The 23516-nt window shown below is 43.0% G+C and overlaps 1 protein-coding gene across 1 annotated transcript; it reads right to left on the bottom strand.

Annotated features, from left to right (window-relative positions):
• Window positions 1–1891: 1891 nt before the first annotated feature.
• LOC139023370 (transmembrane protein 170B-like) lies at window positions 1892–22686 on the bottom strand. Its single transcript, XM_070436366.1, is given in 4 exon segments — window positions 1892–3934; window positions 6452–6491; window positions 6493–6623; window positions 22232–22686. Coding segments are annotated over 4 exon segments (462 nt in total). The 5' UTR covers window positions 22392–22686; the 3' UTR covers window positions 1892–3803.
• Between the last annotated feature and the right edge of the window lie 830 nt (window positions 22687–23516).

Here is a 23516-nt window from a genome sequence, read left to right as displayed (position 1 = left end):
GGTGTCAGAGGAAAAGCCCATAAAATTGTCAGACTCCAGTCTGACAACTCCAATTTCACCTTTATTTAACCAGGTAGGCTAGCCTCAGGAATTAATTTAAGAGACTGTTTTCTCTGCTACCGCACGGCAAGCGGTACCGTAGCGCCAAGTCTAGGACCAAAAGGCTCCTCAACAGCTTCTACCCCCAAGCCATTAGACTGCTGAACAATTCATAACAATCGCCACTGGACAATTTACACTGACACCGCCCCTCTTGTACACTGCTGCTACTCGCTGTTTGTTTGTTACCTATGTATAGTCACTTCGCCCCCACCTACATGTGCAGATTACCTCTACTAGCCTGTACCCCCGCACACTGACTCGGTACCAGTGCCCCCTGTATATAGCCTCGTTATTGTTATTCTTATTGTGTTACTTTTAATTATTACTTTTTATTTTAGCCTACTTGGTAAATATTTTCTTCTTCTTGAACTGCACTGTTGGTAAAGGGCTTGTAAGTAAGCATTTCACGGTAAAGTCTACACTTGTTGTATTCAGTGCATGGCAAATAAAGTTTGATTTGGCAAATAAAGTTTGATTTGATTTGATAGTTATACATTAGATTTGTCAAACAGAGAAGTTTCCAGACCGTCTGGAAGCCTCAGGAATTAATTTAAGAATATAATAAAAAATTCAAGTACAAAAAATGTCATCAGGCATCTCTTCAATACAAAATCCACAATCATCTCTCTCTCAATCCATTTCCCCCATTTACACTGGCTGCTCCTGTCCCTCATAAAATGCAACACACTGGTGCCATCTGGTGGAATGACTTGGTACTGAAGGTGAGTGGTGTCAATTACATAACTAKTGAAAAAAAACWGAAATAGCTTTCATTGGTAAACACTCAATCAGGTCACACTGGACATTCATATTTGGCCAAAATGAAGCAAAGGGGTTTGGGGGATTTAAAAATCCGGTTGTTCAGCTCATGCCATTGTGCAAAAAATAATGGTTCTGATATTAAAACAAGACATACTTTCTCAGCAATAATAACAAAAAAAAGAACAAAGTCCTTTGGCATAAAAAAAGAGCCCTTAGATTCCACCGAGTGTCTGGTGCGGTATTCACTTCGGGTTATTATGTGGCAGAGGATCCCTTTATTGGTCTAATGTCATTTACTGACCAATGAAAGTGACTGGCAGGGATGTTATCAGCTCTCTGACTAAAAGGTAAAAACAGTGAACCTTGCAGCCCTCCAATACCAGGAGGAAATAACAAACACCCTGCTATTCATTACATAGTGAAATACTTAGACCAGGACCCCATTGGGCTCTGGGGAAGTAGTGCACTATATAGGGAATAGGGTTCTGGTCTAGTAGTGCACTATATAGGGAATAGGGCCTGGTCTAAAGTAGTGCACTATATAGGGAATAGGGCCCTGGTCTAAAGTAGTGCACTATATAGGGAATAGGGCCTGGTCTAAAGTAGTGTACTTATAGGAATAGGGTCTGGTCTAAAGTAGTGCACTATATAGGGAATAGGGCCTGGTCTAAAGTAGTGCACTATATAGGGAATAGGGCCCTGGTCTAAAGTAGTGCACTATATAGGGAAAGGGCCTGGTCCTAAAGTAGTGTACTATATAGGGAATAGGGCCTGGTTAAAGTAGTGTACTATATAGGGAATGGGCTCTTGGTCTAAAGTAGTGCACTATATAGGGAATAGGGCCTGGTTAAAGTAGTGCACTATTAGGGAATAGGGTTCTGGTCAAAAGTGTGCACTATATAGGGAATAGGGTTCTGGTCAAAAGTAGTGCACTATATAGGGAATAGGGTTCTGGTCTAAAGTATTGCACTATATAGGGAATAGGGTTCTGGTCTAAAGTAGTGCACTATATAGGTAATAGGGCTCTGGTCAAATGTAGTGCACTATATAGGGTGCGGTTTGGGACACATCTTGAGTCTCTGACCTTCTATAGAAATGGCTCTCTATGGAGTGGGATTTATAGGAGTCCAGACATTTGTATCTTTAACCACCAAGTAGCGGCTGGATTCCAATTTCTAAACCTTAAAAAAGGTCCAATGCAGACATTTTTATCTCAATATTAAATCATTTCTGGGTAACAATTAAATTTTGATTTCAATCAAAACGGTCTCAAATTTTGCTAGGACTGTCTGAAGTAGAGAGGGGAAAACTGAAAACTAGCTGTTATTGWAAGACAGTTTTGGAACTCTCTTTCTTATTYGTCTATTAGCTAATTTACCGCCTGGTGATGTCACCAGACAGGCCAAAACTCCATCCCACCAAAACAGGAAAACATTCAGGCGTCCTTTTCAACAGCTCTTAACACGAAAAGGGCACGATCATCATTCTCACAATTTCACAGTATTATTCCAACCTCATAGCGTGGAAATATATATAAAACACAGGAGAAAATGACATTTTTGACTGCACTGTGCCTTTAACAGTAAACCTGGACCACAACACAGAGACAGAAACCTTTCCAAGAGATTCTCTATCTTAACTATTCTCAAGCAGACAGCTACTACCAGGACATTGCATCCCTTAACTTCAGTTAAGACATTAGTTTACCTCCAGAAAACTCTGTAAGAACCAGGTAGTGAAAGATTCCTCAACTCTGARCCTCTCCAGCCTAGCTTCATAGCCAGAGTTGCTATTGCCTCAGAGTATGTTGGACAACCTGGACGGGTCGAGACATGAATTGGCAAAGGTCAAACAGAGATAGTGGTTCTATCTCCATAGTAACCTTGAACTACGYACACCCGAGCAACACTCCCTATTCAGACACCTTTTAGGTAAACAAGGATCGCCAACATTTAGAAAGTGTAAAGGCTTCAGCCATTTTGTCATTTTCTTTCTTTCCCCTAAAAGAGGAAACATGTAGGAGTATGTTGCCAACAGAAACACTGCTGCAGTAGTTGACCTCACAAGAAGGAGGAGTTATAAAGATGTCCACAGGCAGAAGAACCAGTTGTTTTGTGGTTGTTGTTTTTGTAACACTGAAAGGTGGTTCGGTTGATATCCTCTCTGGCATGTCAGAATGACGATCGGTCTTCAAAAGGTCCATCTCTGTTCTGGACATGGCCCTCATCAGCATACCCTGGCACTTCAAGGACCATAGGCTATTAAYTGTACAATTAAATACAGGTTGTTGTCGTGTTTTTCTTTACTGTAAAAAATGTGGGTGGTTTTCCCACCACAAGTGCATCACAAAACCTTCGAGAAGAGTCTGTGGAGATGGCCATGAAAGCATCTCTCTTGACAACACTGGAGCTAAGTCCCAGAGGRCATTGGCACATAGAACGGACAATTCTGAAAACACCCAAGACATTGCCTTCAGTCCAGGATGTGGTTTCACTGACTTGACGGAGGCTGCGGACATCGCCACCTGGTGGTGAGCCGTATGAAGTGCTTCTTTGACACAGAGAACTGAGACCTGCATTGACGTCCCATGTCGGTACTGCAACAGAGGGGGAACTAGTGAGGGCAGCAGTGGCAGAACACAGCCACTGGGGAGGGGTACTATCTCTTCGGCATCCCTCCCTCAATGTCTGGAACTGCTGGGAGACCACTGTCTTCAGCTAATTTACTGTGTTTGTTTTTCCTCCAAATACAACATAAAGTTAACTGTCACCACAGTTCACCCATTGGCTGTGTTGTTATCTGTCGCTGGCGAGTGTAACTGGTAGGATGTGAACCATGGTCTCCCACACGTGCCCAGTCTCTCCCTCCTCTCCTGTGTGTCTATCTATCTATCCATCCGTCAGTGAGTCTCTGTCCATCTGTGTGGAAGGGTTGTCTCTTCAGAGAGTGGCCAGTATGCGTGAGAAGGAGATGAGGACAGAGAGGGTGGTCTGGCCCACTCCAAACACCAGGGCCTGGAGGGGGGCCATGTCCTTCCCTGCCACCCTGTACACCCCCGCCACCGCCGCACCTGGGAAAGAGACACACCCACATACAGATTGTCATTAATATGACTATTAACACACATATCCTAACATACACCAGCCTGCCAAGCCTTGTCCACTGCACCCCAGATTGTTCAATAGCATTCCAGCATTCCAGCATTCCAGCATTCCAGCATTCCAGCATTCCAGCATTCCAGCATTCCAGCATTCCATTCCAAGCACAAAGAAAAATGAATGACAGAAAGAGAAAAATGACTCCTTATTCTCAGCCTGTCCTCGTATCCTTACAGCTCCCTACTGGAATCTAATGTTGTGTCTTTACACTCTCCCACATGGACAGTTTTAGTAGAAGCATTAAAAGATGGCCCTTTGTAAGCTGACCGTATAATTTTTTTTATTTATCCTTTATTTAACTAAGCAAGTCTGTTAAGAACAAATTCTTATTTACAATGTTAACCCACTGCCTAGGAACAGTGGGTTAACTGCCTTGTTCAAGGGCAGAACGACAGATTTTTACCTTGTCAGCTCAGGGTTTCGATCAAGCAACCTTTCGGTTACTGGCCCAACACTCTAGCCACTAGGCTACCTGCTGTATTAATACGTGGCTCCACGCAGTCAGTGGGGGCATGAGTGAGCGTCTGCACACATACTGTGTTTACTCACCTCTGGATGTGGCACCCTACTTCCTACATACTGTAGAGCCCTACTTCCTACATACTGTAGAGCCTAAATTCTACATTTACTGTAGAGTCCTACTTCCTAATCCTGTAGAGCCCGTACTTTAATACTGTGACTACCTCACATAATGTGAGCTACTTCCTACATACTGTAGAGCCCTACTTCCTACATACTGTAGAGCCCTACTTCCTACATACTGTGAGAGGCCCTACTTCCTACATACTGTAGAGCCCTACTTCCTACATACTGTAGAGCCTAATTCCTACATACTGTAGAGCCTACTTCTACATTGTAGAGCACTACTCTACATACTGTAGAGCCCTACTTCCTACATACTGTAGAGCCTACTTCCTACATAATGTAGAGCCACTTCCTATATGAGCCTATTCTACACTGTAGAGCCCTACTTCCTACATACTGTAGAGCCCTAATTCCTACATACGTAGAGCCTACTTCTACACTTGACCTATCCTACATACTGTAGAGCCCTACTTCCTACATACTGTAAGAGCCCTAACACCTACTGTACCTACTCCTACATCGTAGGCCCTACTCCTACTACTGTAGAGCCCTACTTCCTACTACTGTAGAGCCCTACTTCCTATGTTGGCCTGGTCAAGAGTAGTGTAACTATGTAGGGATAGGGTACCATTTTGGACGCCTTTCTCTCTCTCTCTCGTCTCTCTCTCTTCTCCTCTCTTCTCCTCTCTCTCTCTCTCTCTCTCTCGTCTCTTCTCTCTCTTCTCTCTCTTCTCTCTCTCTCTCTCTCTCTGCTCTCTCTCTACTGATACGTCATAGGACAATCGCCATGGAAACGGTCAGAATGAAGAGGGTCTCAAAGTCCACTGTCTTGAGTTCAATAACATATACATTATGTTGTTAGCTCAAGACGTTTAGATACCAATCTTATTTTGAGTCAACAACAAACAACGATGTCAAGACAAGGGACACACGGGAGAGATTAGCTATAATGGCTCAAAGGTTTTGATGTTCTGGACTGTTGCCGGTCGACCACTAAATAACCCTCACCTTCTATCACTCTTGGAGGGGGTGTGCTGCAACACGGGGCCTTGTTTTTGAGCTGTTTAAAGCGTACACACATGCACAGTCAATAGTTTGCTCTCTCGCGCGAGCTTCCCATATTAATTAATAAGTGGTCTGTTCTATTTTTGGCTTGGCTTGCCTCTGTGGTGAGTGTTTCATCCTGGCCTGTCATCAGTAGCTTCCGGTCTAGTCCACGTAGCTCACAACAGCGCCCCAAATGACACCCTATTACACTACAGATGTGGATCTAAGTTTAATCCACATAATCATTTTCTGTTGCTGCAGGATTATTTTCCTGCTGTAGGCAAACTGGCTCAAAAATAAGATCTAACATCTGTATTAGGCGCACTGCTTTGACCCAGAGCCCTACGGCCCAGTCAATGTAGTGCACTAGGTAGGGATAGGGTGCCATTTAGGACACATACATAGACTAAGGTCTATTTACACATACAGACCGCAGTACTCTGTACCACTCTTCAGCCAGAAAGATGAATATTTGAGCTGTAGATGTTGGGCATGTGTAGAGAGGACAATTAGATAGAAAGCCAGACAGACGGAGAAGAGTATGCAGTCGATAGACAGGAAGAGGAAGACAGACAGACAGACGACAGACAGACAGACGACAGACAGAGACAGACAGACAGGACAGACAGACAGACAGACAGACAGACCGACAAGACAGACAGACAGACAGACAGACAGACAGACGACCGACAGCAGAGACAGACCGCGAAGGAAGAGGGCGCAGATCGACAGGAGGGTGGCATCATAAGCTGGGACAGACAGACACACACACACACTCAACATCTTCCCTGACTCACTGGTGATGACCCCTCCAGCCAGGGGAGATAGGCAACCGCCGACTGACCCAGGACAAGGTGATGAGGCGACCCCTCTTGTGGCGCTGCAACATGACCAACATGAGCAGGCCCATCGCCCCGTGGACCAACAGAGAGGAGAACAGACACCACAGGAACACCCAGTACCACATCTCTGAGAGAGAGGGGGAGGAAAGACAGACATTAGTGGTTAGACACAGCTCTGTACATGGGCGGCAGGTAGCCTAGTGGTTAGAGCATTGGACTGGTAACCGAAAGGTTGCTAGATTGAATCCCCGAGCTGACAAGGCAAAAATCTGCGGTTCTGTCCCTGAACAAGGCAGTTAACCCACCGTTCTTAGGCCGTCATTGAAAATAAGAATTTGTTCTTAACTGACTTGCCTAGTTAAATAAAAAAATACCAACATGGAAACAACACAGACCAGTGGTTAGTTAGACAGCTCTGTAGGTCTACCATAACATAGTCTCTGATTGGATAAAAGGGCAGAGTGGTTAGTTAGACAGCTCTGTAGACATAACATAGTCTCTGATTGGATAAAAGGGCAGAGTGGTTAGTTAGACAGCTCTGTAGGTCTACCATAACATAGTCTCTGATTGGATAAAAGGGCAGAGTGGTTAGAAAAGATGAGCTTGCATAATTGAACTATTAACCCCTTTAATGCGTTAGAGTACATGGCCTTCACGTACTCTAAATAAAAAACAGAGGATGTGGTTTAAGACATCTCTGAACAAATAACCACAGGAAGCAGTTCTGGGCCAAACCTCAGCAGGTGTATTATTATATCTGCGAGAGACAGAGAACAGCAGCTGCACACACCTTGTGCCTGGGCTCATGAGAAGGCAGCCAAGCATGCTAATACAATGTAAAAATACCAAATAAAAAAATATATATATATATTTAATGTACGGCAACAAGTTGCAATAGGATTGTGAGTTTGTTTGCTCAACAAAAATGTGTGTGTGTGAAAATGTTGTTGAGCAAACTCACAACAAAATGTTTGTGTGTGTAAGTGTTGTTGAGCAAACTCACAACAAAATGTGTGTGTGTGTAAGTGTTGTTGAGCAAACTCCCAACAAAATGTGTGTGTGTGTAAGTGTTGTTGAGCAAACTCCCAATCGTACTGTAGCAGGTTGTTTTATAATTGTACATTGAATCAATATCTTACATTTTGTGTGTGTTTAGACACCATGCAATAAAACAGGCTGCATTTCAAAACCTTTCTACCATTTCATATCCAGTAGCCATTCTGAAGGTTGACGAAGGGTATTAAATCCATTCAGTGAAGGAGTTAAAAGCACTTAAATAAGCATTTCAATTCACTGTTCTATCAAATTTGGACAAATTACTACAAAAACATGACAAAAATGTCTGCACTCACTACTGTAAGTCGCTCTGGATAAATCACAAAAATTGTAAATACCAAACATTCTCCTGCTGTGTCCCACCTCTAGAACTAGTGGACTGTGTTCTACGTTTCCCCAACGGAAACACCAACTTGGAGCACATACATGGAACATACTGGACAAGTATCCCTTTCCACAAAGAGCTCCTCCAAAAATATTGGACATTCCAACACTATGATGAATTGATTTCTCTCTATGTTCTAACATAGGAATTCCAACACATATCTGTCATTCCTAGTACATGACCAAGGCAGCACCTGCCAGAGTAATCGCTGGGGAAGAAAACATGGATACTCTATGGAGAAACAGGGAAGCACACCCAATCTTATGATGTCCCAGAGAGAAACAGGGAAGCACACCCAATCGTATGATGTCCCAGAGAGAAACAGGGAAGTCACACCCAATCTTAATGATCTGTCTCCAGAGAGAAATAACAGGAAACACATCCCAATCTTATGACTGTCCCAGAGAGAATACATGGGAAACACCACCCCAATCTTAATGATTCCCCCGAGAGAAACAGGAAAACCAACCCAATCTTTATGATTGTCTCAGAGAAAACAGGGAAGCACCCCAAATTCTTTATGATGTGTCCCAGAGCAGAAACAGGGCAAGCACACCCAATCTTATAGACGCCAGAGAGAAACAGGGAAACACACCCAATGTTAGATGTCCCAGAAGAAAACAGAGGAAGCACAAACCCAATCTTATGATGTCTCCAGAGAGAAACAGTGGAAACACAACATGTCCCAGACAGAACAGAGCTCCATCTTATGATTGTCCCAAGGATGAAACAGGGAAAAACACACACCTCATTTGATGTCCCCAGAGAGAAATCAGGGAAGCAACACCCAAATCTATAGTCGTCCCACGAGAGAGAGACAGGGAACACACTCCCAATGCTTATGATTCCCAGAGAGAAACAGGAACACACCGCCAATCTTATTGATGTCCCAGGAGAGAACAGGGAAGCACACCAATCTCTATGATGTCCCAGAGAAAACAGGGAAAGCCACACAATCTTATAGATGTCCCAGAGAAGAAACAGGGAAGCACACCCAATCTTATATGTCCCAGGAGAAACAGGGAAGCACACCAATCTTTATGATGTCCAGAGAGAAACAGGGGAAGCACACCCAATCTATGATGTCCCATGAGAGAAAACAGGGAACACACAACCTAATCTTATATGTCCCAGAGAGAAACAGGGAAACACACCCAATCTTATGATGTCCCAAGAGAAACAGGGAAACACACCCATCTTATGATGTCCAGAGAGAAACAGGGAAACACACCAATCTTTATTGATTCCCAGAGAGAACAGGGAAGCACACCCAATCTTTATGATGTCCAGAGAGAAACAGGGAAGCAACCCCAATCTTATGATGTCCAGCGAGAAAACAGGAACAACACCCAATCTTATGATGTCCAGAGAGAAACAGGAAAGCACACCCAATCTTATGATGTCCCAGAGAAACAGGGAAGCACACCAATCTTATAGATTCCCAGAGCAGAAACAGGGAAGCACACCAATCTTATGATGCCCAGAGAGCAACAGGAAGCACACCAATCTTATGAACTGTCCCAGAGAGAAACAAGGGAAGCACACCCAATCTTATGATGTCGAGTAGAAACAGGGAACACACGCCCAATCTTATGATGTCCCAAGAGAGAAACAGGAAGCACCACCCAATCTTATGATCGTCCCAGAGAGAAACAGGGAAGCACACCCAATCTTATGATGTCCCAGAGAGAAACAGGGAAGCACACCCAATCGTATGATGTCCCAGAGAGAGGCTTGAGAGCCCAGCAGAGAGTCTGATTCACATTCTCTCCCTCCCCTCCTCCCTTGTTGTATTCCTTTTTTTCTGGCTCCTGGAGACAAGCTTTGCATAAAGAGCTGTGGCCTTCTGGACACATCACATTCACTCAGCCATCAAGTGGCCAGCTTGGCTCCGCTGACACAAAGTGGATTGGACATAAGATTGGACAGGATGTTTGAGGTAGGGGGGAATTTTACCCCAAGTTACCCTACAATTGACCCGTGTTACATTTAGCCCTACTCTCCCCTATGCACTCAGAGAAGTAACCATGCCGATGCTAAACACCCTGGGTTTAAATTGGGGCCGTTCGCACATATTTAGGAGTTGAGAAATAAATAAAGTAGGAACYTAAAAACTGGGCTCTCCRGCTTTTTTAACAACAGCCATTAAAACCACTGTTTTCCCTGTGACTGCTTGTCAGAATGCATAATTTACTTTTATTTAACAAGGCAAGTCAGTTAAGAACAAACTCCTATTTACAATGCCGGCCTACACTGGCCAAACACGAACAACTCTGGGCCAATTGTGCGCCGCCCTATTGGACGACCATTCACAGCCGGATGTGATACAGACTTGATTCGAACCAGGGACTGCAGTGACGCACCTTGCACTGAGATGCAGTGCCTTAGACCGCTGCGCCACTCGGGATCTAGGTAAATAGAGCAACTTTTAGACTATGGGGTTGTCAGATTATTCATTACTCACTTTGTTTGCAGAGGAAAAGTAAACGTGGACTGTTCTAGCATCTTCAAAGAGCACCTCTGCAGAAATATTACAGTTAAAAGCGTTGTGCCAGTAATTGAAAGGTCGCTGGCTTAAACCCCCGACCCAACTAGGTAAAAAATGTGTCGATGTTCCCTCGAGCAAGGCACTGAACCCTAATTGCTCCTGTAAGTCGCTTGTCTGCTAAATGTCTAAAGTGTAAATTGCAATACATGCGCCATTGACCTGAATGTGCTGTCAACATTATTAACCATGTTATCTTTAGCATATCCATTTAACCTTGTTCCACAACCTTCTACGTCTGATATCGATCCAGCTGCCAGCTGTCATGCTGGGCAGAGAGAGAGACGTGACTGGCTGCCTGGCTTCTATGGTCTCAACAGAACACAGAGCACGAGACACAATACAGCCCCTATCTATGACAGGACGGGAAACTGTAGGGTGAGGGAGAGTGATGTAGAGAGAGAGAGAGAGAGAGAGAGAGAGAGAGAGAGAGCGAGCAGAGAGAGAGAAGAGAGAGAGAGAGAGAGTGAGAGAGAGAGAGATGTAGAGAGAGAGAGAGATGTAGAGAAAGAGAGATGTAGAGAGAGAGAGAAACACAGAGAACCAGAAAACCTGAGCTTACGCCTTCACTATGGTGAATCACTAAAATAATACAGAAATACACTAAGAATAAGAAGGAACAGTATGACAGAAAACAGATCAATGTGATTGAAGAATCCATAGAATCAAATTACTTCTGGGAAAATTGGAACGCACTGAACAAACAACAACCTGAAGAGCTATTTYTCCAAAATGAAGATGTATGGAAAAACCACTTCTCTAACCTTTTGGCCATATAACAAAGAACCAAGTGCTAAAACATATACATTTACTAAACTTAGAATCAGKTATTAAAGATGACCAGAACCCACTGGATTCTCCAATTACATTGAATGAACTACAGGACCAAATACAAACCCTCCAACCCAAAAAGGCATGTGGTGTTGATGGTATACTAAATGAAATGATCAAATATACAGACCACAAATTCAAATGGGCTATTCTTAAACTCTTTAACATTATCCTCAGCTCTGGCATCTTCCCTAATATGTGGAACCAAGGCCTGATCACCCCAATCCACAAAAGTGGAGACAAATTTGATTACTGTGGAATATGCCTGAGCAGCAATCCACTGCAGTATCATCAACAGCAGACTCCAACATTTCCTCAGAGAAAACAGTTTCCTGAGCAAATGTCAAATTGGTTTCTTACCAAAATACTGTACGACACACCATGTACACACCCTGCACACCCTTACTGAAAAACAAACAAAACAAAAGCAAAGTCCTCTCATGCTTTGTTGATTTCAATAAAGCTTTTGACTCAATTTGGCATGAGGGTCTGCTATACAAATTGATGGAAAGTGGTGTTGGGGGGAAAACACATGACATTATAAAATCAATGTACAAAAACAACACGTGTGCAGTTAAAATTGGCTAAAAACACATTTCTTTCCACGGGGCCATGGGGTGAGACAGGGATGCAGCTTGAGCCCCACCCTCTTCAACATATATATAAACYAATTGGTGAGGGCACCAGAACAGTCTGCAGCACCCGGCCTCACCCTACTAGAATCTGAAATCAAATMTCTACTGTTTGCTGATGATCTGGTGCTTCTGTCCTCCACCAAGGAGGGCCTACAGCAGCACCTAGATCTTCTGTACAGATTCTGTCAGACCTGAACCCTGACAGTAAATCTCATTAAGACAAAAATAATGGGGTTRCAAAAATGGTCCAGTAGCCAAGACAAATAATACAAATTATATATAGATGCTTTTGCCCTAGAGAACACAACAATTTATAACTAACTTAGCCTAAACCTTAACACCACAGYTAACTTCCACAAGGCTGTGAACGATATGAGAGACGGGTCTTCTACGCCACCAAAAGGAACATAACACTCAACATCCCCARAAGGATCTGTTATCGAACKCATTGCTCTCTATGGTTGTGAAGGATGAACCTAGAGAAGAGTCCCCTCAGCCAGCTYGTTCTGGGGCTCTGTTCTCAAACACAAACAGACCCCACAGAGCCCCAGGACAAAAAACACATTTAGCTTCAGCCAAATTATGAGAAAACAAAAAGATAACTATTTGAAACACAGGAAAGAATCAACAAAAAAACAGAGCAAACTAGAATGCTTTTTGGCCCTAAACAGAGAGTACACAGTGGCAGGAATACCTGACCACTGTGACTGACCCAAACTTAAGGAAAGCTTTAACTATGTACAGACTCAGTGAGCACAGCCTTGCTATTGAGAGAGGCCCCCATAGGCAGACCTGGCTCTCATGAGAAGACAGGCTATGTGCACACTGGCCACAAAGTTAGGTGGAAACTGAGCTGCACTTCCTAACCTCCTGCCAAATTTATGACCACATTTGAGATACATATTTCCCACAGATCACACAGACACACAAATCAAACATTGATAATCTCCCTTATCTGGTAGGCAAAATACAGCAGCTGTCTCTTATACACATCTAGATGTGTATAAGAGACAGAGAGAGAGAGAGAGAGAGAGAGAGAGAGCCAGAGAGAGAGCCAGAGAGAGACAGAGCGGTAGAGAGAGGAGCAGAAAGAGAGAGAGAGAGAGAGACAGGTAGGTAGAAAGATAGAGAGACGCAGAAAGAGAGAGATGCAGAAAGAGAGAGAGATGGAAGGATAGAGAGGATAGAGAAGGGCCATACCGGACCCAGAGAGTCACGCCACCGCCAGCCACCTCCGTTAGGATTCCACACAGTCCACAGGATGGCGCTAGCTGAGCCTCTGCTGGCCAACCACACACCGCTGCTCTATCACACCACTGGGACACAGAACCTTAGCAGCACCACTCTCTGCATGGGAATGTGTGTGTGTGTGTGTGTGTGTGTGTGTGTGTGTGTGTGTGTGTGTGTGTGTGTGTGTGTGTGTGTGTGTGTGTGTGTGGCTATGAGGGGTTGTCGAGGAGTCAAGGTTGTCTGTAGTAGTACAAGTGCTGTGTCATCTTCAGGCATGCAACCCCCCCCCATGTCAGCAGAATGTAGGATTATTAATGTGTGTTACACCACTAATCCCCTACCAGGGACCTGTGGGCCGCTGTCAGCAGCTTTTACAACATACGGTGGGTCCCGGCTGGCCTGGCATGCCAACACAAGCATTAAACAGAAAGGGGGAACACTTTATTAATAATAAACCGTTTATAAGGCATTTACATACCGTTTATAAGTCATTTACATACCGTTTATAAGGCATTTATAAAACCTTATAAACGGTTTGCTCACCATGTATTAAACATGACTCCCACATGTGTAATGTTAGTAAGCTAGTTATTCAGACATGTATATTTAGTTCCTTAAACAACCTGTGTTGTGTGTTGGTTCTAAGACCAGGTCCTGCTGGAATGTCTACCAACGGCATACCCATCTTGTTGTGGCAAATTACACCGGTCACTCAAGACACTCAGAAAGTATAAATAGCACTCACTTTTGATTAGAGACCACAAAAATACTTTACTAATGATTAGTAAATGGTTTATTAATGTGGGAGTAATTATTAATTAATTAATGGTAAACACACACTTTATAAAATGCTTAATAAATGGTTAATTATGGATCCGTGTTACCGGGAAAGGCATTATGTTCCCATTCCACTGATAAGCGGTTAAAATGTTTGGCCCATGGAGCTTTGATTACAAAAGGCACAGACAGCCAGGCAGCTGTAGCTGTATGGGGGCCCCGAGGGACCGATGGGACAGAGCTAAACGGGATAGAGGAGAACAGAGGGAGAGGGCCACAAGGGAGCTGGGAGCTGGGTTCACCCACTGCTATAGTCCTATCTCCTGCTGTGTGGAGAGAGATGAATCCCGGAGTAATACCACCACTGCTACAGGCTAGTCAGATATGAAAGACTGTGCTGTATGAGAGTATAGTAGAGATTGTTATGACTGCCCGGGGGGGTCATAGGCCCCTTTACCCTCCACAGCTTTATGGCGGTCATAAAATACTCTGCTTCTGGGCTCTGTAGTATTCAGATTGGAATGTGACTGTGGAACACAGAGAGACACTTGGCCAAACTCTGACATCAAAAGGTTGAATAATTGAACAGTATTTCTGTATTCCAAACACTTGGAGTGATCCGTGGACACTTAAGGAACAGTCATGTGGAGTTTGTTTCATTTGGTGACCTCATGAAGGACAGGAGACACATTACTGTTTCTTTGTCTGTATACACTTCTCAGTTATGGGGTTTGCATCGAAATGTTGTAGAAAATAAATGATTAAGTATAAGAATACTTTTGGAAAGATAATGTGATGTTAGTCTTCTAAATTAGAATAGTTTTGGAAAGATAATGTGATGTTAGTCTTCTAAATTAGAATCGTTTTTTATAGTAATTTATGCTCAGTCAGTGGCCACGCCCCCGTGAGCACAGACATTATACCCAAACGTCATGGAACGCCCCCTTTCCACAGAGTTAATAAAAGGACTCATGACAAAATGTACATTTAGTCAAGAGAACGCAGGGATGGCTACCACTCTATAGACCAAGAAGACTAAGGTGTGAGCTGGATGTTGCAAAATGGTTTAAACTACAACTCTCCCGAAGGARAAGACCAGAGAACGTGGGGATCATCCCCACGCTGAAATGGTTGTGAAATCTACAAACTAAAGACCGATTATTCAGTCTGCASCTGTRTAAGTWCTTTAGTCTGGTAAACGCATCCATTCAAACGACCGAATGGTACTATGACTTATCCATTATAACAAGCTACAACTACGAAAGACTTTGATCTCTGGTGGACAAACCAGAGACTTTCTGTAGACTAACTATCCAGCAGATGGATCGGACGACCACAGCGAGAAACAACAAAGYCATACACTCGTAAATATGTAAATTGCAATGTATTTTCGAATTAGCYACTGTGCATGTTCAAAGAATTAGCATTTCCATGAGCGTAGTCAACTGTATGTACATGGGTCCACTCTGAGTTTCCCGCTCTTGAACTGTCCCCACCCCTTTCCTTTGTCTACCTAGCTGTCATATCAGTTTTGCCCATTAGGGACTTTTCTTTGTGTCATGTTAGTAACCAATGTATGACCTACTGTGTGTGTGTGTTTATGTAATTCTGTAATTGATTAGTTAGTTAGTAAATAAATAATTAAGCCAATTTGTATATCGCTGAATCATGATTTATGATGCTTTGGTTCGTACAGATATCCAAGGGTTTGCGACATTCAGGAATGAGACTGATGAGGTAACAATACATTAATAGAGGACACTGATGAGGTAACAATACATTAATAGANACTGATGAGGTAACAATACATTAATAGAGGACACTGATGAGGTAACAATACATTAATAGAAGACTGTAAGATATGAAAATATCTGAAGAGTTAATTCAGGAAATAGAGACTCTTTAAACATTGTCCCGTGGTTCCCCGACTTCCTAGTTCATTAAAGTTTACATGATTAGTTTAATCACGTAAGAATAATTACACATAAAGAATTGATTTGATAATATAACAGTCTTCACATTTAATGATAGTCACGTTACGACAAGATGCAGTACTGTCAGACGCATCAAAGTTGTCAGCACTGTAATAGCATGTAATAACATGTGAACAAGGGAGCGAGCATGATAAAATGAGAACACAAAGGATAACTGAGAATTGGCAAACATTCAATGTGCTTTAACGGTGTCATCAATAACCTTGTCAATCAGAGCTTATCATTTTGCTGGACGCAGTCTTTTCAACATTTTCAAATGGAAAAAATAGAAGAATGCATGTTTTTGTGCTTTGTTGAGAATAGAGAATAAAATGGGAAGTGAAATTGCTGGTAGGACGCAGAAGAACACGTCCACAGGAAATCTCATTTGTTAAAGTACTAGAGTCTGTCTGTGGGCGACACTACTAGTATAAGGGCGATGTCTATCATAACACGAGGAGTCTACATTCAGAACTCCTCTAAGCTTCACCATCTTGTTTCTCATCTGACCAGGAATGTGATACTGGGTGTCACTACTCGGTTCCCTCACTACAGCAACTTTACTTCTGCAATACTTGTGCATGCGAGTCACTTCCCTGCCGAGTCAGCGTGATTAACCAGAGATGTGTGCACGCGAGTCACTTCCCTGCCGAGTCAGCGGGATTATGGCCACCTGTGGCATCCTTTCAAAAGCAGTGCAATATGAAGGTAACAGGGAGCCATGAGATGCAGGCCAGGTCTTGTTTTTACTTCCTGTTCCTCAGCAGGAAGTCTGCTTGGGCTTGCTCTCATAAATCTCCATGGCAGCCATGATACCTATATATATCCATCATCCTCTTTGCACGGCAAAAAAAATGAATTTCAGTCACGAGAGATCTTGAGAGATCTTGTTTTGACGTTGTACTGCGTGTTGTTCCACTGCCCCGTTCATTCTTAGGTTAGGCCTATTGTAATCTCTCAACATTTAGGCATTTCAAATCAAATCYAATTMTATTAMTCACATGCGCCYAATACAACAGGCATGCAACAGACCWTATAGTGAAATGRTTACTTACGAGCKCCTAACCGACAGTGCAGTTTCAAAAAATATGGATAAGAATAAGAGATAAAAGTAACAAGTAATTAAAGAGGAGCAGTAAAAAATAACAATATATACAGGGGGGTGCCGGTACAGAGTTAATGTACGGGGGCACCGGTTAGTTGAGGTAGTATGTACATGTAGGTCGAGTTAATTAAAGTGACTATGCATAGATGACAACAGAGAGTGGCAGGGGTGTGGAGAGGGGATGGGGAGGCAATGTGAATAGTCTGGTTAGCCATTTGACTAGATGTTCAGSAGTCTTATGGCTTGGGGGTAGAAGCTGTTTAGAAGCCTCTTGTATCTAGACTTAGGTTCCGCTTGCCGTGCGGTAGCAGAGAGAACAGTCTATGACTAGGGTGGKTGGAGTCTTTGAAAATGTTCAYGGCCTTCCTCTGACACCGCCTGGTATAGAGGTCCTGGATGGCAGGAAGCTTGGRCCCAGTGWTGTACTGGGCCGTTCGCACTACKCTCTGTAGTAGAGGTCGYGTTTTCATAACAATCGGTAATCGGSCTTTTTGAACGCCAATTATGGARGATTAAATGMCAATCCACGAGGAAACTGCACGGCAGGCTGACCACCTGTTARGTGGYCGCAGCGTCAGAAGGACCTTGCAAGGAGCCAAGGTAAATTGCTKGCTAGCATGAAACTGATCTTATAAAAAACAATCAATCTTCACATAATCACTAGTTAACTACACATGGTTGATGATATTACTAGGTTAACTAGCTTGTCCTGCGTTGCATATAATCAATMCCTGTTAATGTATCATCGAATCACAGCCTACTTCAKCTTCGCCAAACGGGTGATGATTTAACAAAAGCGCATTGCWTTTCTTAAAATCAATACACAGAAGTACWTTTTTTTTTWACCTGCATATTTAGTTAAAATAAATTAATGTTAGCAGGCAATATTAACTAGGGAAATTGTGTCACTTCTCTTGCGTTCAGTGCAAGCAGAGTCAGGGTATATGCAACAGTTTGGGCCGCCTAACTCGTTACGAACTGTGAACTAATTTGCCAGAATTTTACATAATTATGACATAACATTGAAGGTTGTGCAATGTAACAGCAATATTTAGGTTGCCACCCATTCGATAAAATACGGAACGGTTRCGTATTTCACTGAAAGAATAAACGTTTTGTTTTCAAAATACTAGTTTCTGGATTTGACCTTATTAAAGACCAAAGGCTCGTTTTTCTGTTTATTATATTATAATTGAGTCTATGATTTGATATTTGATAGAGCAGTCTGACTGAGCGGTGGTAGGCAGCAGCAGGCTCGTAAGCATTCATTCAAACTTTACTGCGTTTGCCAGCAGCTCTTAGCAATGCTTGAAGCACAGCGCTGTTTATGACTTCAAGCCTATCAACTCCTGAGATTAGGCTGMCAATACTAWAGTGCCTATWAGAACATCCAATAGTCAAAGGTATATGAAATACAAATGGTATAGAGAGAAATAGTCGACGCGTCATAATTCCTATAATAACTACAATCTAAAACTTCTTAACTGGGAATATTGAAGAACTGGGAATATTGAACCACCAGCTTTCATATGTTCTCATGTTCTGAGCAAGGAACTTAAACGTTAGCTTTTTTACATGGCACATATTGCACTTTTACTTTCTTCTCCAACACTCTGTTTTTGCATTATTTAAACCAAATTGAACATGTTTCATTATTTATTTGAGATGAAATAGATTTTATTTATGTATTATATTAAGTTAAAATAAAAGTGTTCATTGTTCATTCAGTATTGTTGTAATTGTCATTATTATATTTAAAAATCGTSCGATTAATCGGTATCGGCTTTTTTTGGTCCTCCAATAATCAGTATCGGTATCGGCGTTGAAAAATCATAAATCGGTCAACCTCTACTCTGTAGTGCCTTGCGGTCGGAGGCCGAGCAGTTGCCGTACCAGGCAGTGATGCAACCAGTCAGGATGCTCTCGATAGTGCAGCTGTAGAACTTTTTGAGGATCTGAGGACCCATGCCAAATCTTTTCAGTCTGCTGAGGGGGAATAGGTTTTGTCGTGCCCGCTTCACGACTGTCATGGTGTGCTTGGACCATGTTAGTTTGTTGGTGATGTGAACACCAAGGAACTTGAAGCMCTCAACCTACTCCACTGCAGCCCCATCGATGACAATGGGGGCGTGCTCTGTCCTCCTTTTCCTGTAGTCCACAATCATCTCCTTTATCTTGATCACGTTGAGGGAGAGGTTGTCCGTCCACATTCCACCCCCATTGTCCACCCCCATTCCACCCCCATTCAAAATAAATACCCAGAATACAATGACCAAAGCACTAACAAAATTATATCATATTTCATTATGTACAAGCCTCATTTGAGAGAGAGGTAGCGAGGGGGAGGCAGAAAGAGAGTAAGGGGAGGGAGAGAGAGAAAGAGGAGAGGAGAGAGCGAGAGCGAGAGAGACAGACAGGCAGAAAGGCAGGCAGAAAAGCAGGCAGAAAGGCAGGCAGAAAGGCAGGCAGAGAGAGAGAGAAGTAGGCCTAATTGTAATGACTACTTATAGCCCGCTGTTTAATCATAATCTGTGACACTGTCACTCAAGTTGTCTCTTCTAGACTGTGTTGCTTCTCAATATCATGACTGTTTTCCGTTCAAGAAAAACTCACAGTAATTTAGAAGTTAACACTGCTGTGCACTGTGCAGAATAGACAGGATACAACATCTAGGTCTTCATTACCCACATATGGATGAACCATATCTCTCTAGAACATCCCAGACAGCTACCTAAGAATAGTAAAGCCCCCTTTACTGGCTCAAATGGCCGAACAATCAGCCTGTTACCAGCCATTTGTAAACTTTGGGGAAAAATGGTCCTTGGCCAGAAACAATACTAATAGTAAACAAATTGACAACAGATTTTCAGCACGCTTATAGGGAAGGACATTCAACAAGCACAGCACTTACACAAATGACTGAAGATAATTGATTGATAATAAAAAGATTGTGAGGGCTGTTTGGTAGACTTCAGTGCAGCTTTTGAAATAATGAATGTTTTTTATTTATTTTAACTTTATTTAACTAGGCAAGTCAGCCAAGAACAAATTCTTATTTTCAATGACAGCCTAGGAACAGTGAACAGCTCTGCCCCTGAGCTGCCTTGCTCAGGGGCAGAACAACAGATGTTTACCTTGTCAGCTCGGGGATTCGATCTTGCAACCTTTCAGTTACTAGTCCAACACTCTAACCACTAGGCTACCTGTCATAGTCTGCTGCTGGAAAAACGTATGTGTTATGGCTTTACATCCCCTGCTATGTCGTGGATAAAGAGTTCCCTGTCTAACAGAACACAGAGGGTGTTCTTTAATGGAAGTCTCTCCAACATAATCAAGTTAGAAGCAGGAATTCCCCAGGGCAGCTGTCTAGGCCCCTTACWTTTTCAATCTTTGCTAACGACATGCCACTGGCTTTGAGTAAAGCCAGTGTGTCTATGTATGCGGATGACTCAACACTATACACGTCAGCTACTACAGAAACCGAAATGACTGCAACACTTAACAAAGAGCTGCAGTTAGTTTCAGAATGGGTGGCAAGGAATAAGTTAGTCCTAAATATTCTAAACTAAAAGCATTGTATTTGGAACAAATCATTCACTAAAGCCTAAATCTTGTAACYAATAATGTGAGAATTTAGCAAGTTGAGGTGACTAAACTGCTTGGAGTAACCATGGATTGTAAACTGTCATGGTCAAAACATATTGATACAACAGTAGCTAAGATGGGGAGAAGTCTGTCCATAATAAAGCGCTGCTCTGCCTTCTTAACAGCACTATCAACAAGGCAGATCCTACAGGTGCTAGTTTTGTCGCCCCTAGACTACTGTTCAGTCGTGTGGTCAGGTGCCACAAAGAGGGACTTAGGAAAATTGCAAATGGCTCAGAACAGGGCAGCACGGCTGGCCCTTGGATGTACACAGAAAGCTAACATTAATAATATGCATGTCATTCTCTCATGGCTCAAAGTGGAGGAGAGAGTGACTTAATCACTACTTGTTTTTGTAAGAAGTGTTGACAACCTGAATGCACCGAACTGTCTGTTTTAACTACTGGCACACAGCTCGGACACCCATGCATACCCCACAAGACATACCACCAGAGGTCTCTTCACAGTCCCCAAGTACAGAAAATACTATGGGAGGCGCACAGTCTACATAGAGCCTTGACTACATGGAACTCTASTCCACATCAGGTAACTCATACAAGCAGTAAAATAAAATAAAATAAAAGATAAATATACACATTATGGAACAGCGGGGACTGTGAAGCAACACAAACATAAGCACAGACACACACACACACACAATAACATACGCACTATACACACACACGATAACATACGCACTATGCACACACACACACAATAACATACGCACTATACACACACACACAATAACATACGCACTATACACACACACAATAACATACGCACTATACACACGTACACATAGATTTTGTGTTGTAGACATGTGGTAGTAGAGTAGGGGCCTGAGGGCAAATACTTAATGTATTGTGAAATCTGTTGTAAATGTATTGTAATGTTTTTAAAATTGTATAACTGCCTTCATTTTGCTGGACCCCAGGAAGAGTAATGGGGATCCATAATAAATGTAAATACAAATACAGCCTATTCAAGAGTTGGAGAGGATGTCACTAATTGCAGATCATAACTCGACTGAACACGTCACAGTGCCAAGTGCATTCACGCACCATAGAGATTAAATAACCGCTATAACAGATTGTTATTCATTTGATGATTCCAAGCATGGCATCATTTATATGGGAGTGAAATTACATTTATCACACAATTTCTGTTACACATTGCCAGATGTTATTCTGGTGATAGGTCTGCCATTGACAGGCAGATGCGTCCTGCAAACCAAGGTAGGCTACTGGTAGGCTATAAAGTATGGAGACCGACAGACGAAACACCTCTGGTCAGTTACCAGTTCCCGGGAGATGTTTCGTGCTGTGGATGCTCTCCCTTTACAAATGGACGCGCACAGCTGTCCATGTCGCCCTGATGTCCGTAGCCTACAGTAGGTTAGTAGATATGTGCCAGCACTACATGTGTGTAGCCTACAACACTGGCAATTGGGTGAAGCGAGCCAGACCCTACACACAACACACAACGGTTGAAACGATGCCAAATGCACAYCATGGCTGTACACTGTACAGTAATAATGTGACATAGCCTACCTGTGAAATGTTGCAGCGTCGTGCCTTGCACCCAGAGGCTCAGCACTTGTTGCACTGATAGGTTGACAGAAAAATCCCTGTTCATGCTTCTGTCGCCGCCGCGGCCGGGGTTCGCACCCCTCTTTGTCAAATGGCTGTACGTGGCWTTTGACGAAGACATRGAGGAGACCGGGGTGGCATGAGCTCGGAGGCTTTATCCCCCGGCGCGCACCCCTCTACCGGTGCCTCTGTTTCGGCTTGACGCTGTTCATTTCCGCGCGGGGAAGGAAAGGGCCAACGGCTAGTCTACTCGTGCTCGTTCTCGGACGCAGCGGCGGATTTTTGGAGGCCATGATGAGGATGGGATGGCAGCGCGAGAGAGCATAGCGCACACGGAGGTGTGGTCCTACATCAGCCCGTCTCTCTACATAACCCTTAAAGGGCCCGTCACCGGTTAAAGTGGAGTGTACGCTAAACCTACGAGTTACCGTTATGATATTGCAGCCCRTTATGAATGGTAAACAAAAGATGAGTAATCAGTACAGTAGTGTTTACGCRGAAAACGTGCGTAATCATGTGGCACATGTGGGCGTAATTGAGCGGTAAAATTGTGAAAATCAGTGAGGGGACTATTGGCTGTAGTATGCTGCATATATTTACTATGAAAAGAATGATGCGTTTTTGTATTGCAGGGCGTTGTCTGTGACGTCTCATCGTTGCCGGTACTGTCCATGGTGCTGATTTGCTCCCAGTTGAGTCAATCCTAAAACGCCTGATAAAAGTGTAGGTGCGTAATATCAATAAGACATATCATATTCAGCAGATCATATTCTCTATTACCACCATCTGAGTCAATATTAAGATCATCGTTCGGGAAATTATCAGAGAGAGATGTATAAGCTAACATTCCAGAAACAATGATTTCTGCTTTCAAGGCAGATGAGAAGTCTGAAAGCTTCAATCCTACTCTTTATTTGTGTATTCATCAGGGACCCGAACAGCACAACGAGGAACCAGAGAGAGCCAWAGAGCTGTTCCCCCTATGTGGTCCTTTCAACAAATACATTTTAGGAATTAGATCCATGCGTAGCATGTTCTGTGTTTCACATCAGGTTGGTGGTGAGACTTTTCACAGTATCATTAATAAACATGAAATAACTTAGAATTTGTCATGTGAATTCCAGCGTTTATATATATATATATACTGTATATAGTTTTCCACACCTACTCATCCAAGGGTTTTTCTTTATTTGTACTATTTTCTATATTTTAGAATAATAGTGAAGACATCAAAACTATGTAACAT

The sequence above is a fragment of the Salvelinus sp. IW2-2015 genome, linkage group LG31, assembly GCF_002910315.2.
Source record: "Salvelinus sp. IW2-2015 linkage group LG31, ASM291031v2, whole genome shotgun sequence".
Lineage (NCBI taxonomy): Eukaryota > Metazoa > Chordata > Actinopteri > Salmoniformes > Salmonidae > Salvelinus > Salvelinus sp. IW2-2015.
This window is presented reverse-complemented; position numbering and strand designations above follow the sequence as displayed.